The sequence below is a fragment of the Hippoglossus stenolepis genome, chromosome 12, assembly GCF_022539355.2.
Source record: "Hippoglossus stenolepis isolate QCI-W04-F060 chromosome 12, HSTE1.2, whole genome shotgun sequence".
In the NCBI taxonomy this organism is placed as follows: Eukaryota; Metazoa; Chordata; class Actinopteri; order Pleuronectiformes; family Pleuronectidae; genus Hippoglossus; species Hippoglossus stenolepis.
In genome coordinates, this window is record NC_061494.1 from 11816346 (window position 1) to 11833529 (window position 17184).

The following is a 17184-nucleotide window of genomic DNA, read 5'->3' on the forward strand; positions in this document are numbered from 1 at the left end:
TAATAAATCGTCTGCAAATTTAAAAAAACCAACTAAGCCAGGATACTTTAGAAATTATAGGTTTGAAAGGCTTCTCTCCGTTAGTGTTCGTGAAATTTGTAATGTTGCCGTTTGACCACTAGAGAGCTGTAAGAATCCATAAAATCTTAGTTGAAAACTCGATGGTGTCAGTACTGATAGAGAGTCTAAGTCAGAAGAGAAGTGTTGATAACTCTTTTTCCCCCAAATAACATGCAGCAGTCTGATAAACATCTTCTCTCAGCACTGACAAACATCAGTTTTCCTCTTTCATATTTGTCAAAGAACACATTCTGCATCTTGATGTCTGTTTTCATTCTGTCTGTTTTCATCCAAAGATACAACCATACTTTGAGATTACAAGATGAAACCACATATACAGTCAAACTCATATTAACAATACTAACCAACAAGCACCAACAGCAGCAAGATTATTAATCATTTCACTGAATGAAATTACACAAGTCAAGGTCCAGCGAGCGTGAAACACAGAGACAGTACAGCCGACATGGGCGTAGTGGTTTTGTCAAGCAGAAAAACATTGTGTCTCTTCTTAACACAGAGTGATCAATAATTCATTTAAAGAAAAGAGGACGTGCAAATGTGATGTTATAATCAATGTATTCTAACTATCTATAAAGATGAAGAGAAAAAAGTTGGTTAATAAGATATTCATGTCTTTTTTTATAGCATTTTAAACAAACCCACGTGGTTGTTCGAGCTCCTGAAACCTACACATGACATTTTTCAGTCTCCAAAACAAACCTTCTATTGAAGAGTAATATATTTAATACTCATGATTAATAATCACGACACTAAAGGTGAAGTGAGAGAAATCATTTTAAATGTAGAGTAATGATTAATGACAACATTTACCCACATTTTCTACAATTAGATATTAAATAATTAAATTTCTGTTCTTACAGACTTTGAGATTATACAGTTTGTCTCATTGCTATTGAAATGTAAAGATAAGTAGATCATCTTTAAAAGAAGAATATGAGATTTCACAGACAAATGTACTGTCTCCTCACTGTTCTATGACGAGATTATTCATTTTTAAAATAACTAATTCGACCAACTCTATTTATGTGTCTATTTAAAGGGGAAAAGAAGCTAACATCAGTGTGTGTGGTCCCACCACAGTCTTTGTTATTCTGATCAGAGCAGTCACAATCATCTCTAAAGGTCAAGTAGAGCCGGAGTTTGGTCATCCACCAGCTTCCTCTGCTCAAAAACTAATTTGTGAGTAAGTACAGCAGCCAGCATCCTGCGCTGCAGATGACTTTGAGATTCAGATCAATATCCCGGCTGAAGGGGACAAGAGAGGCATTGATACGAGATGCACACATTCGTGCTTACATCGCTGACACCTCCAGCGCTGCACCGTGACGAGAGAATAAAGAATCACAATGATAAAAGTTCTTTAAGGTGGTGTCATGTCTTTTCCTCTTCACAAGCAGAAACAAGCTCTCCTTTGCTCTTTGAGTCACACTTCAATAGAGGAAATGAAGATTGTTATGCTGGGATTGCAGCTTTGCTCTTTTACAAGCTCACAAATATAAACTACAAAAAAACATCTTCTCTTGAGTTTCCTGAAATTGTTTTTATCCACACCATCGCATATTTATTTTAATCAACTTTATTTTACATTATTGTATATCCCTTTGGTTTTAAATGTGCTATATACATAAACTTGACTTGACGTATTGCATCAAAGGGCATTGTATAGGTATAGTATGTCTCATTTAAAACCATGACTGTGAATATCTTTTTTTTAATTCAGATATAAACAGAATGGCTGCATATTAGGATGTGATTAGAACTAAATTAAAAAACAGTGTCAGAAAAACCAAACAAACTTGTTATTGTCAAATACTGAGACATTAGCGAAAGTTAAACAGGAAACAATAAACAAAAGCATTGATATATTGCTGGACGGGTGTAGTTTTGCAGAGCTTTTCGGAAAGATGCCAAACAGTGATTAAACCATAACAAGACATAAACTTTCTTTCTGACTTGATTAATAAAGACGTTGGAGTAGATCAGAGGCTGTGAGGACAGACTGATAGGAGCCCAGTTGAACAAACATATTAGTCAATGCTGTTTATTCGATTATGCGATGAAAAAAAACTGCCTGTTCCCCACATCAGGAGAAATCTGAGTCGTGCAGGTGGTGTCCGGCACCATGGGCAGCGACACAGAGGTCATAACTGTGTTTTCCTCCCTGAGGCGAAACAGCCACTGGTCACACAGAGCATTTGTTCAGTGTGACAGAAAAAAACAACAAGCTGCTCTGTTGGGAACTCTGGAAACTAATAGAAACTCAGTCAAGAAAGTAATTGGATCAGATATGTTTCCCGTTGATAAGGTATTATCTCTCGGTAGTATGGCATCACTGATTCAGCCATAATTGATCTTTGCCATATCAAAGTCAGTCATAATTTAACCTGAGATGACAGCATTTTGAAATCCCCTGACTCAAAATATAGTATATGTTATAATATGCTCTCATAAGGACTTGTAGGGTGGCCTGTACTCAAAGCCGGCCCTCCCCTTTAGCCAAATAAGCGGCTGCCTAGTGCCCCAAATGCCACCAGGGGCCCCTCTTAAGTGACTGTAGCTATTCTAATGCTTGCCACAGACAGTTTTGTACTATTGGGCGACAAGCGAGGATCATAACGTTTGCTTGATCCAGAATTGGCAACAAAGACGTTCGCACATGATGCAGCCTGTGTCCAACACGCAACAACTTAGAGGTTGGACGTTGAAAATGCCTAAAAGAACATATCCACAGGTCGTTACGAAAAAGAAACGTAATGTTTACCTGATGAAGACTGTTCAAGACTGCAAAAACTATTTGTTTATAATAAGGCACTTTCAAAGTTGTCAATTGTTTCTTTAAAAGATTCAAATGAATAAGGCATATAACTGCATAAAAACGACTTACATTGTATTGTCCACTAGGTGAAGCAGGGCCCCCCCAAAAACGTAGGGCCCCAAAAATGTACAGGACCGGCTCTGCTGGTTCTGAATAATGGTTGAACTAAAATGTCTGAAGACACACAGCGTTTGCAGGGTTGTTTCTCAGTTTCATTCTTCTTTAAGGGAGTATTTTCAGCATAAAACTTTTAAACAAAGCGAATGAATCTATTGTTGAAGTGAGATTATTGCAGGGACCACGGGTGAGCCCCGACTAAACGCAAACCTCAACTTTTTTTCTTCTTCTTTTTCATTCATTCCCTCACAGCACAATTATTCTGCGCCCAGCGGGGACCGTCTTTGTTTTCCCGGCGGCGCCACGGTGCCAGAGTGTGGCCAATAATGTGTCTGGGGGGCGGGGAGGCGGAGCGGCAGCGGCGCGGTGTGCAGACCCACTGAGGGCGGCGGGGTGCTGAGGAGAGGACGGAGCGGCAGCAGCAGCAGCAGCAGCAGCAGCAGCAGAGATGGACTCACACCTCTGAAGCACAACTCACCCTCCAGCCAGGCATCACGGACTAGTTGTCTTTTCTGTCTTGGTATTTCTTTTTTGGTTTTGCGCTTGGTGCCCCGGTGGAGTGGAGCCGCCAACAACGCAGGAGCGGGGGGAAGGTTTTCAGTTGCATTCCGACGCCCGTCCAGTCCAGTCCCGCACAGTCTCTCTCACCTGCACGGCCGGTGAGGAGCTCCGCTGGCACAGCCATGACTTCAAATAAGTGCTTACCTGAACTGGTGGCGGAGAAAAACACCCTGGACCCCTCTTTTGTGCACGCGCTGCGCCTGCTTGCAGAAGGTAAGTCAGGTGTTTTCTAAAATCTGTGGCATTCACCATCTCTGCAACTGAAAACACCCTTGCATTTGTATTTTTTTTTTTGGGGGGGGGGTGTCCAGTGACCTGATGTGATATTATATTCAACACATTACCCCTGACTCTCAATGCTGTGACAGTGGATTCCCTGTGGCTGTGCGTCTTGATTTGGGCACTGCCCTTTGGCTCCTTGTGCACAACTTTTTTTTAAAATGTTTTCCAAAGGTGGAGGAATGCAATGAGCACAGAAAGTAAAGTGTAGAGTCATCACCTTTTATTCTAACCCTCCAAGGTCAAGCACCAGCACAAAACAGCCCCAAAAATAATAACTCGAGAGTGTCCACAGAGCAGATCTCTATACAGCTGGAGAGCTGAAAATATAGTGATGGGCCAATCACCTCCATTACCTGGATGTTTGGCTCATTTTAAAGGCTGTTGTACATTGTAACAGTGTTTGAATCTTCACCATAGACTTATTTCATATCAAATTGTGTGTTATAATCATTTCTTTATCAGACTAAAACAAGCTGCACAAACTTGACATCCGCCTTAAGTTTCCTTGCAAAAAGGGCATTAACCACACTAAGCAAATATCAGTATAAGTCTGATATTTCTAAGAACTCCACCTGTACATAAATATTTTAGATTGTTCAGTTCATGGGTCGACGTCTTTGTCTGCTCACATTTTTGTGAAAGTAAAAGCATTGCAGTATTGTTTGCTAATCAAGCCATCATATTCTGTTATGAATATTCTTCAATCAATAAATGAATCAGTCAATCAATCGAATGTTAGACAAGAGTTGCCACCAAAAATGAACTACCAAATAATACCATAAATACGCAGAAACCTCAGAGAGAGTCTCAAGTGAGGTCTCCCTCTACCAGGATGATCAGAAGTGCAGAAGATGTCACATGTTGCAGAGCACATCAACAAAATTACAATATTTACAACATTCATGAGAAAAGTGCATAGCAGGAAAGAAACCCACTGTTTCTGTGACAGACAGACTGTATCGTGCACGCTGAAATCTAATCGCCTGTATCATCGATTCTAAATAGAATCGATGATTCCTGAAAACTGCTTCATAAACATTTGAGGTGACTGTAGTGTAGCATGACTCATCTTCTCTCAACACCAACGCTGTCATCAAGGTCACAGGAGGGACTCGGAGGTGCCGCTGAGACAGATGTTCGACCGTCTCCCCTCTGACTTCATGTCACACTTTTTCCAGCAGGGCCGTATAATCAAGTTCAGCCTGCAGCATGTAAAGTACCTTCTGCACGCCGCAGGTGCATCCGTAGTTTCGTTCACATATCGAGACTGTGTCACTTTTGATAGGCGAGAAAACTTATCACGGCAGAGCAAACACAAGGACTCGGCTCAGGCTCGAAGCAGAATTCGAATCAGAGTCAGATTTATTGGCACAAGTGCGTTCGTGCACACGGAGGAATTTGGTTCCTGCAGTTGGTGAGTCTCCTACAATGTGCAAAACAAAGTACCTCCTATTTACAGACAATATAAAAGCAAGGTACGGATCATATAAAAGAAAAACTATATGCTGTGTATCAAGTGCAAGGATGTGGTAGTGCAAACAAGAGCTGTGTGCATCATGTAACAAGTGTATCTATGGTGTAGTAGATGATACTGGTCAGCTGTTGATGAGCGTGATGGGGAAAGACACTCCTCTTGTGTCTGGTAGTTCTGGTGAACACGGTTCTGTGGCGCCTGCAGGAATCTGTAACGCCTTTCTCACCAGTTTTCCTTGTTCCTGGAGAGTACAAACCCCGGGGGGTGGGCAGAGGGGGGCGGAACCAAATTCTCCCCCTGCTGTTCTCACTGTTCGCAGCAGTCTGGCTCCTATCCTGTTCTGTGGCTGCTCCCAACCAGGCCGTGATGGATGTGCCCAGCACGCGTTCACTGACTGCAGCGTATAGAACTTGCTCAACAGCTCCCGTGGCAGACAATACTTCCTCAGTTGCGGCAGAAAGAACATCCTCTGCAGTGCACTTTAGTTGATGGAGGGGATGCCGGTTGGTTTCCTGCCTCAGGTTTTGGGGAAAATGGTAGTTCCCAGAAGCTCGGGGGTTGAAACAGTGCGGTTGGATGTTGCGAGGGGGAGCAGTGTCTCCAAGAGTCTGCTGTCATTTCCACTTGTTTGACTGCACCTGGGCACCAGAACTATAACTTTCTGCCGATACGCTGACTTGTCACCATCTGGTATAAGTCCGATGGGCAGAAGTGTGGTCTGCAAACTTTAGAAGTTTGACAGCTGGGTCTTTGGAGGTGCAGTCTTTGCTGTATAGTCAGAAGAGCAGGTGGGAGACGACACAACAGCGGAACAATACGACACGTGATACACAGCAGACAATAACGATAATATTACAGTACAGCGATTCTCCGATAATTGATATGTTGCAAGACAACCATATAACAATACATCATGGTATCTGTTTAACTGAAGATAATTACAAAATTCTCCCTAAAGATGTAAAGTGCAGGATTTTTGTGTTTATTCCCTGCAATTTATTGTCGGTTTCACATACATAAACTGAGATTGTGACATGAATAAAAAAGTGCATAAAAGTAAAAAACTAAAAGGGTAAATATCGATATTTGGTGCCAGCATCAATAATCGTACCTCATGAGTCGGGATGAGGATGAGAAGCTTGAAGGAGGAGGTGGTCTCCTGTAGTTTGTGACGTCTTACAGGGTCCTTGGCCGGAGTCTGGAGCAGGTGCAGTGTCGTAACGTTTCCTTTTCTCCGTTGTAAATGTACATGTGCTCCCTCAAGGTAGGCAGGAGTGCAATCCTAAAAATAACTAGTAAAGGTTTGAGTGATGTGCTGTGGAATGAATATTTTTACTCTGCTTACATGAGAAAAACTACAGTAAATCAAGCTAAACACGTGGCACTATATTCCTGTAGGAACACGTGTATCAGGTGTGAAATGAATGTCAACATTTACTGTCGTCCACATTCGTCCGTATTACTCTGTGATGTTAAGATTCCTAACACACATCTGTTCGGACGTGTTCATGGAGAGAGGTGTAGAGTCCAACTCCATGTCGGATTCATACGCTGTGATTGGACAGCGCTCTGGTGCCTCGGCTCCTTGAGCTCCCCTGTTGAAATGTGCCGGTGAGACACGTGACAGCGGCGCTCTCGTCGCTAACTGTGATGCAGATGGGATCATCTGTCACACAGTGCACTTTGCCAGCTTTACTCAAGGCTGAGTCCCACAGCCAGGACACAAAGGAAAATCAATGTCTTTATTGCATCTGTACAGTGAACGGGAATTAGCATGTTTATATGGTATTATATAGATATTGATTTCATTCAGGTGAATCCGTTTTTTCCACTAACAGATACACATATACTCAATACAGTGCAGTTTTCAATTCTTCAAGTAAGTACAACACTATAAACACAAAAACAACACGCTGTAATACATTTCTAAGGAACAGAGAGCATTTCAATGAGATGAATCCTGTTTGCGAGGTCAACAAAGAAAAGTGTATTCATCATTCACAATAGTGAACAATTACTCTGTATAAACTGTCAGCTCGGTCAGACTCTGACAATGTTCAGCACCATCAGCTGTGGGCAGCATCTGAAATAATCGTCATAATTCCAACCACTTTCACACAGTTTCTATCATCTCATGTCAGTCTGCGCTCATGTTTTATACAGATTCATCAGTGGACGGCAAGATAAACTGCACCCACAGATTTATAGATCCACAGCTATTTGTCACTGAACAGCGGAGCATGAAATCCTGAATTATTCACGTCACGCACGTTTACCAGCGTGACATGGATTTACCACGGCCTCAGTTAACGGCTCCGTATTTATGGAATGAATTTGTTATTTGTTTAAGTTAGTGTTGCCTTTAAATTTGTTGTTCTTTCTTCGAGCGGAGTAAAGCTCTTCCAGTGGGTGGGTGAGGATGATCATCTCTCGGATCGGAGTGTGGGCTTCTGGTTTGCCTCGACAGTGAAAAACAGTGAAATAATGTTTTTAAACACTTTCCCCTCAAGACCATTCTTTAAAGTCACTTAAACTCACGTATAACGGCTCATTTCAGCGTATAAGTGGGCAATGATTACTCGGATTGACACATAAAGGTCAATGTTTCCATGTGTTGAGCTTTAATCTGCGGCCGACTAAAGAGCCGCACCGTTGTTTTTAAAGTGGGTTCAAGTTAGAGACAAGAAAGGGAAGCCTTTAATAGATCCCAGCGGTTTTCCTTGAAACACTTGCCTGCATGCCACGTAGCTGAGTCCTGCCATGAAAACCAATGGGATTCCTAATAAGCAAAGCACAAAGCCGAGCAGACAGGCACACTGTGCACTGAGATGTCTGATGGACGGGTAGAGGGATATTGGTTGATGGGGAAAAACAAAGGCAAGTGTGTGCAGCTGCATGTTTCCACTTTGAGATTAAAGGTGACATTTCTGCACATCACTTTCTTCTTTTTTTTTTTTACAATGACAAGATCTATTTTATATTGTTGCTAAGCATTACTAATCTCAAATGCCCTCACAAGTGCTGCCAGGCGAAGCGGCAGTACAAACAAATCTTCATGAGATCTGAAGGACGCAGGCTTCTCAGAAATAAAGATGAGCATGTACTGTTTATGGAGGAGGCCCATGACTCACGTAAAGTAAGAACATAAGAGAGAAGAACATAAGAAACCCCATCACATCTGTTCGAGTTCACCTGTGTTCCCACTTTCAATGAGGTTGTCAGTTTAATGTCTTTAAGCGTCAGTGGGTATAAGATATTTGAACTGCAGCTTAGAAACTGCCTTTTGATGTGAAACACAGCAGTGTGCGAGCGCAACGCCTCCTTTAATCCTTTATCATATCTGGGTTTTATCTGGTTTGCATTTAGCCTTTCTCCAAACTGTCAGAGCTCAAATTCTCTCTTCAGCACGTCGCTGCACTTTGCTGTCGTTCTCTCAACGACTCTTACGCAAAAAGAGGACATTTTCTTAAAAAAATAGATGAAATATCAAGTAGTTAATCACAGTATAAATCGGTTTCTGTTCGAGTAGATGGTAAATGCTCTGTATTTATGTGGCACTATTCTATACTTGACGACCACTCGAAGCACTTCACGGTACAGTTCTGCGATTCTCCCATTCACACACACATTCATACAGTGCATCTGTGGGCAACACTTTCTCTATCACACATCACTCGCACACGCGGAATCTGGGAGACTGGGATCGAACCACTGACCCTCTGGTTAGTGGGAATTCACAGCCGCCCAGTCGATTAGTAAGGGATAAAGCCCAATTCATGTTTCGGTGCGGAAGCTACGCCAAAACGCTAGTGGCGGTAGAGTTTCTATGCCGGTGTCTGTTTACTTCAGAACAATGGCGAGTGTTTCTAAGGTCGTGTTGGAGTTGCAGCTGATAGAAGTTGAAGAGAAATTCCTTTTTCTCAAAGCAACTGCAACCAAGAAAAGAAAGACGTCGCCCGTGTTCGCTCCTTCACCTCAATTCAAAAATGGCGGTGAGTCTGCTTGAAATGCAATGCTACCAAGCGGACCAATCACAGCTCTTGTGGTCAGCGTTGCCTCGAAGCGTGGTTACATTTTTGGGGATCCATCTATCCGTCCACCCGTCCATCCATCCATCCATCTATCCGTCCACCCATCCATGCGTCCATCCATCCTCTCTCCTTTTATGCTTTTATTAAAACTAATCAGACGTTGCAGGACCCCTCTTTGCTTTAGTCAACTAATAACGTATAGTGCAGTAATTACAAAACTGAGAGTAAGCTGTACTGACTGTTAAATTGATGTATCATAGTCTGTAGGTAAAGTATAGTCGACAAATACTCGTATAACTTTAACAGACATGTCTTACATTCTTATAATTGATTGGGATGATGCCCCACCACAGAGAGCAGTTCTGTCTGGGAACTCTAATTGATTTTCACTTAATCTCTCTCCCTCTCTTGTTTATAAATTGTTAGTCACATTTTCAGCGAGCCCATTATGAGAGGATCCAGCGGTGACTCGGCTCGCAGCAGCAGATACGCCGCCGCACCCCGTGTGGGGTGACCTATCAAAAGGACAAAAAAGAAAAAATTACATTGCATTTCAGGAAAGTGAGACATTGCATTACATTTTCGCCGTTTAGCCGACACTCTTATCGAAAGTGACTTACAATGAGTGCACGGGTTGAATAAGATTAAATTCCAAGGTCATGAGCGTTTTCAAGCAACAGAAATGAGTGGATGAGCCAAAGCCGCAGCACTCGGAAAATAGATATTACAGATCAGATTATGTTTCTGTGCCTCTTGAATGCTCACATTTAACTGGAAAGTTGTAAATACAAAAATAAGGGACAGAGAGCAATATATATATTTTGCTGTCCATCCTTTATTTATTTATTTGCAACTTTTACATATAATACAATGAAACTGATACATACATAAATAATAGTGTCTTTTGCACATGTTATCTAGGAGATAAAGACCATGTTGTCAACCACAGATAAATGTGAGGCATACTTTCTGTCCTGTCTGGCCTTTATGTTGTGTATAATCTGTTTATTTTATTCAAAATATGTAATTTGTATGAATAGTAATTACTTTGCGTTGCATATTCAGCGGAGAATTTGGGGACGGCAATATAATTAGATTTAAGATTTAATACGTTATCGCTGTGTCAAGGGCTGAATGCAATTTGCCTCAGTGCGGCTCTGTTAAAAACACATCAACAGCACGGGGCCGAGCAGCGGCGCACATTTGAAACCCTTTGCATATGAATTCATCAGTCCAGAGTGAAAAAGGCCAAATCTAATTACACGTCTTGTCGTCCATCCACCCCCTCACCAGGTCCACTCTGCCACTCGGAGCACCATTACTACAATTTGCTGTGTTTGGTGGTAACACGCATTTAGTTATAGGAGACTAATTCAGATGGTGTCAACAAATGACTTCTGAATAACACTGGAAATCACGATGCATGTTTTGGTTTTCGTGTGTCATTTCACACCAGCCCGTCTCTCTACTGACGAAACCTGTTGTAAAAAAAAGTTTTTTACATTTATATAACTTGTTTATCTTTGTTTATGTTCTTAATTTTTTCCCCCATATGCATGATTTTAATTCATAATGAACACCAGTGGTATCAGACTGTTTCCACTTACCTCGAGTGAATCCTGCTAGAAGTCCTCCACAGGTCCATTTCTGCAGCCCTGCACCCGCCCGCACCCACAGAGCTCCACACTGGACTCGACTCGTTATCCGCTATTAACTCCAAGTCAAATCTGGACCCGCCCAAACATGTTAGCATATAACCAGCCCCCTGTGATTAAATGCTCCATACACTGCCCCTCACATGGCATCCTTGTCCTCCTCTTATGATGGTTGAGTTGTGTTCTTGGAAAATGTTTTGTCAATTGTCGCAGCACTAATGCACCACCTGCCAAATTAGTGGCTGTCAACAGCTGATATTTTTTTCACAAACAGTAAAAGCCACTGAGGATGTATTCACCAGTGGCTCTTTCTGTGTGATCCATTTTGTACTAGTTAGTTCACTGTCAGTAGTGACGGTTAGTTAGGCGGTAGTGAAGGTGTCAAAGGTGGTGTCGTAGGCTTTCACAATAAAACAAATCCTTGGCTGACTAGGCTTCATATACGCTGATTAAGATGTAATCATTTCAATGTCTAATTTCTCAAAAAACACATTTTAATTCCCGAACCTGTGAAGTTAAACAAATATATTTTTACCTGTTACATAACTTATTTGCAGGATAGCCATCCAGTGCAGGACAGATACGTAGATATGACAATATCCAGACATAGCCCTTACCCCAAACCCATTCATATTGCATATGAGTCCATTAAATAGTTTTCTCTTTTTAAATTCTACATCCCGACCCCTGTCCACTTTCCCTGACTCTAACCCCAGGGGTCTCTACATAACAGAGGGTCAATCATATATCTGTGTCTGCGTCTACCCAACACCTGTGGGTGTTTGAATGTCTTGTCCCCTAACCGTACCAACCAAAATGCTTTTGTGCAGCGTTAAATGACATGCAGGAAAATCTGACATGACAGAAAGTTGTGTGCTATTTAAACAGTAATAATTCATTTTTGATTGAATTGTGAAGTCATTATTGTAGATGTACTTTTCAGCACGTAGAAGCAATCGGGGAATAATTTAGCTGTTTACAGGCCCATGGCGGCAGCTGTCAAAAGCCTTTGTTTTTCCGGCCTCTTACTGCAGTTGGTATATCAGTTTTTTTAATTAAACATATAGAATGAGAATCACTCAATACCAGTATTGACTTGTTCAACTCTTTATAAATCTAATTATTTTTGCATGAGTATTTTAACCTCATTCAACAATACATTGCCTCAGCTACCAGGATCTTTACCCAGCAGAAGTGGAGAGTTTACATGTGTATTTTCTACTATTCTGCAGCTTTTCCCTGTGCTGCTCATCAATCAATCAGCAGGTTATTCAAGGTTTTCAGTGTTTCAGCCAGCTTTGCAAAATATAAGGTGAGAGTGGAAAGCGGAGGCTGCTTACTGTGTGTTATTTGTCTACACGGAGCGCACGTCAGATTCTAGGACATCCTGAGTTGCCGCTGTTGTTGGGTGTGATGAGGTTCGTCTTCATGTTCTGTTTTGTCTCATCAAATCCCATTTTGGCTTGACAGTGCAGGGGGGGCAGAGATTAATCAAACCTATGTAGGAAGATATTCATTTAGATTTGTATTCATTATGGTGAATCGTTTCATCATAGTTTAGCCGTATAAAAGAAACGTGTGCGTTTTTCTACACTCCATTGACCCATCATAAAAAAGACACGTCCCTCCACAGCAGAGGAAGAGACAAGCACATGCACTTTTAAGGCAGCTTCTACTCAGTATTAGAACAGACTGCATGCTTTAGACTGTATGGCAAATAAAGCCTTAAATCCAATAAAGCTACAATGTGAAGATAAACAGCTGAGTAGTAAACATATAATCTCAAATAATGCACCTCCCATCCCCCCCCCCTGTTTGTGTGTTTGAACTGCATACATTCTTCTTTATACTGAAACAAGCTCAAATATTGTAAGGTACGAATTACCTCTGCCAAGGAGGTTGTGTTTTCATCAGATTTAGTTTGTTTGTTAGCAGGATTATGAAAAAACTACGGGACGGAACTTGGTGGGAGGAAGTGTCAGGGTCTGGGAAGAACTCATACATTTTTGGGGCAGGTCTGTATCGGGGGTATTCAGGATTTTCCTTTTTTCACTTTCTTTCATTTTCCAACATTTTCCTTTACTTGTCAGGGAGAGAATTATGTGTGAATCATGAGCAAAAATCCAGTGTTATCAAGGGGGTTGGTAGGCAGAGATGAGTGCGTTTCTGGTCTGGATCCAAATTGAAATCTGGATCTAGTAGATTGAAATGTGGTCTCATAGGGGCGTTGGCTTTTTCAGCTGCTGCACGGTAAGAAACAGGGGCAGAAACGTGTGTGTGGCTGAGTAAACTGAATCAAAAATGCCACCGAATATAATCTGTGAATTCCCAATAGAAACTAGAATCTAATTTACTGTAATTATGAATAATTTGTGTACATTGATTTTTAAAGGTGGGTTTGGTAAGTTGTTTTTGAAACACTTTTTATCTTATTTGTTGAAATCCAAATCACGTCCCGACAGCCATCAATAAATACAGTTGCTGGTGTCTGCAGCCCTGGCAGGACTGTAATAAGCAGGACCTAATGAAACGATCGGCTGGCGTACCTGTCTCTCACTAACCGACCTGCCTGTCTGCGTGCTCCCTGCCTCTGCTCTCACTGCACATGACTGGAGTCTTCAGTCAGGGAGACATGCACCACTGAAGCAGAGACGATAGAAGAAGTTGGCAAGCAAAAAGCTGTCTTCTAGCAGTGGTCAGTGCTCATTCATGTGATATTAGGGGCTGGGATGTGTCGGTTGTATATTGTATTTCATATGCATATTAAGTTTCCAGGATAAATGGACTGAAGACTTTTCCTCAGTCTGTGTTGCTGCAAACTGACCAAAGCAGATGTATTTAACTTTAATCCGTGGCAAACCGGCTGAGCACATTTTCTCTTTTTCAACAAAACCTCGTCTCTGAACTCGTGCATTTGCACGTTCATTTGGAAGCTGCCCAGTTAAACCAGAGTTGTTTTTTTTCATTCTTGGTTACTGAGCAGCTCTGCTGAAGCAGTTTGGACAGCGCAACAGAGAGGATCAAGAGCACAAGAATAGTCACTCATTCAGTTTCCCCGCTGACACTTTTTTTCATCCTGTGTGAGGGCTGAAACCAGGAACCTTCAAAGCACATTCTCGCGTCTCTGATCTTCAGGCTCCCGCCACTTCCTACCACATATTTGACAACGATGATACCAGTGTGAACGTTTCTCCGGATTTATACACTGTAAGCTCATTTTCCACCGTTTCTCTCCCTTCCCATCTTTTACTCTCTCGCATGCCTCCTCACACAATCTCCGAGTTCACAGGCAGGCTGCACTTTAGAATGAAGGTGTTTCTCATTATGCACTGTTACAGAGTACAATAATCGTCATGGGCTATAAAAACAGCATTACTTCATTCAAATGATGTGAACATTGTGCCCATTTGAAAGTTAAATACTCACTTTCATAATGAAAATTCATCCCAAAACAAATTTTCTTTCATATGCAGAGGTCCATAACTAATGTATGAGGTCCTTGATCAAACCTGGAAGTGGGACTGAGCACAGAAAGCACATGAGCTTCATTTGATGGTGTGAGTTTTACAAATCAAAATGAGTGAATGTTTGCGTCTGCGTCTGCGCATTTGCATTAAGTATTGTGGCAGAGCAGCTAACTCTCAAATGATCAAAACTTTAACAAGAGTCTACAGGAACAAGTCCTGGAAAGTATAAAAGACTGTGTGACTTTATACCCTCCACAGTCACACATGTTGTATAGGCACTTTTTGATGTGATGCCATTATTCACAGGATGACATCATTTCAGGCAACGCTACAATTAAGGTTGGGTTTAGGCCCATTATCAAATCGCTTAGGGAAACATCTGGCTTTGTCATGAGGATTACGATGATAACCACTTGGCTAAGGTTAGGGAAAGATTGTTAAAAAGTAACTAACGTTTACACTGTGTTGAGCTTAAGGTCAGTCCGTCCACCCAGGTCTCTTCTGTGTATGGACTTTGTGGTTATATATTGTTTCACCATACTTCCATCTCCATCATGTGTAACCTGTGGTGTCTAGCATTGTGTGGATTGAGATGTGCGCGATATTCATTGGCCTGACCATGAACATCTGTGGAAGCGATCTCCATTTATTATGACAGAAAGTGCGAAATCGCAAAATCCACTGATCAATTGGGGACATTTATCACAAATCCAAAAACAGAAATGTGTAAGCATACTACACAATTACTTTCATGTAATAACTTAATAATTTGTGCAAACACAATTTGACATACCTCTAGTATAAAGTCCCATAAAAGTGAATGCAGAAACTTTGTCTTGAACATTCCACATATTGACTATGGAGGCCAAGACAATTTACACAATTACAAACATATGTAAATAGACTGTGTTACACATATTGTATAATTGGTTATGTTACATTTGTTCCCAACAGAGACGAAGAATAATTTCTCAAAAATATCATTAGTTACTTTGTCACTTGAACTTGTATATTTTTAACTAATCCCTATGCAGCTCCCCATGTACTGTATATAAAGAAGAGCTAATTCAAAATGTACATGTGCTTGCACACCACAGGTTGTGTTTGATGTATGTCCTCAGGCAAAACACATAATATTAAAAGGCATATTCTGTAAGCTCTTGTTATCCTGGGACATCTGCCTCATGTAAAGTGTCACATAAGGAATAAGGAAGTGTGAATCAGCAGCGTTGATGTGAGAAAAAGGTTGGATGCTTGGATTTCAATCTGTCAACCTGCATAAATGATTTGATAAAGAATCCAGACAGCAGTCCTGAGAGGTAATGAGCAAAAACCTTTCCTTCAGCAAACATCTCTGTTAAGGCTGTCCCTTCTGGCAATGACTCTTAGTAACCTGAAAAGGCATTTTCAGTTTCATTCATTTGTACTCTTCCATTTTGAATGACCTCTCTCTGATTTTTGACAGTTTAGCAGCAGAGACAGCATCTTCCAATTTAAATGATCTTCCTCGGACAATCAGTCACAATCAGAGAGACTGTGTCACGCTGGAAGAAATCACTGCATTTCATGGATTTTGTGCATTTCACGCAACTCCTGGTGTAAAATTGACACCACTGGCCATTCTCTCCAACTATTTTCCACACAAACGGATAATTTGTCAGGCTGTGAGACAGTTGACACAGATTATATATTGCATTCCGACTCTAATCAGGATGTATTACAGTCTATAATCAACTCTCTTCCTTAGTGAACATTTTAGCCTTTTATCTGCCCGAGCTGGAGCTGTTTGTTAACGTCACAGCTTTGTGTGCCGGCTGTCAGCAGCTCCGATAAGGGTGCAGTGCTCCAGCCTCAGTGAACCCTTGAGTTTCAATACAGCAGCTCAGGTGTGTTCGCTGACTTGTTCTGGGTCTTGTTCAGGAACATCGTTTATTGTCCCGCAAGTGTGTTGCAGACCTAAAATTGTAATTCTGTTGAGTAGAAGTCAGCGATCAAGGAGGAAACCACAGAGGTTTTCATTTCTAGAGGATAATGTCTTGTGAGTGTTGAGTTCAGGGTGTTCGTGTGGAGTCGAACCAGACAGTCAATATCCACCTCTCATCTCCTTCCTGTTTGCAATCAGGCCGTGGAGACACAAGAGGACCATTGGGCCAATTTGCACAAGATTTGCACATCCTGTAAAGTGCTGCAGCTTGATTGGAACCAATGATCTGCAAATATGATCTTAATATGAGAGTTCATCTTTTACGCCAAAGGACTCTGATATCAAACGTTTTGTATATTTAATCTGACAGCTGTTTAAGTCCTTCGCTGTGCGGGGATGAGGGAACGCTCGCAGCTCACAAGAGCTCAGTTTGCAGTGAAGTGAGGCACAGTAAGCTGACTGCGACTTTTGCCTCTGTTGTTATTTTGACTGGATCATGAGATTACAGGGTTTGATGTAAAGGACGTAGCGGTAGTCAGTGGGATAATCTCATATCATTAAGTTTGCAATGTGAGCATATTTACAACTGAGACACAATAATAATCAGCTAAAATTATTCACTGTGTGTAATGCAATGCATAGTTTAATTCCCGCCGATGCGCCCCAAGCCGAACATTACACTGTGTGGTTGTCATGCTGCAGTAAACTCCAGAGCCGAGTTGCACATGTGGACTGATGCTGTGTTTTTCAGTTACATAACAAAACTAATTATCT

The 17184-nt window shown here is 41.5% G+C and overlaps 1 protein-coding gene across 1 annotated transcript in view; it reads left to right on the plus strand.

The window, feature by feature from the left end:
• The first annotated feature begins 3285 nt into the window (after window positions 1–3285).
• The window catches only part of khdrbs2 (KH domain containing, RNA binding, signal transduction associated 2), a 61671-nt gene continuing 47772 nt past the window's right edge, over window positions 3286–17184 (plus strand). The window contains exon 1 of the mRNA XM_035171908.2: window positions 3286–3790. Within this exon, the coding sequence (XP_035027799.1) occupies window positions 3700–3790 (91 nt within the window). The 5' untranslated portion in view covers window positions 3286–3699. The remainder of the gene's footprint in view (window positions 3791–17184) is intronic.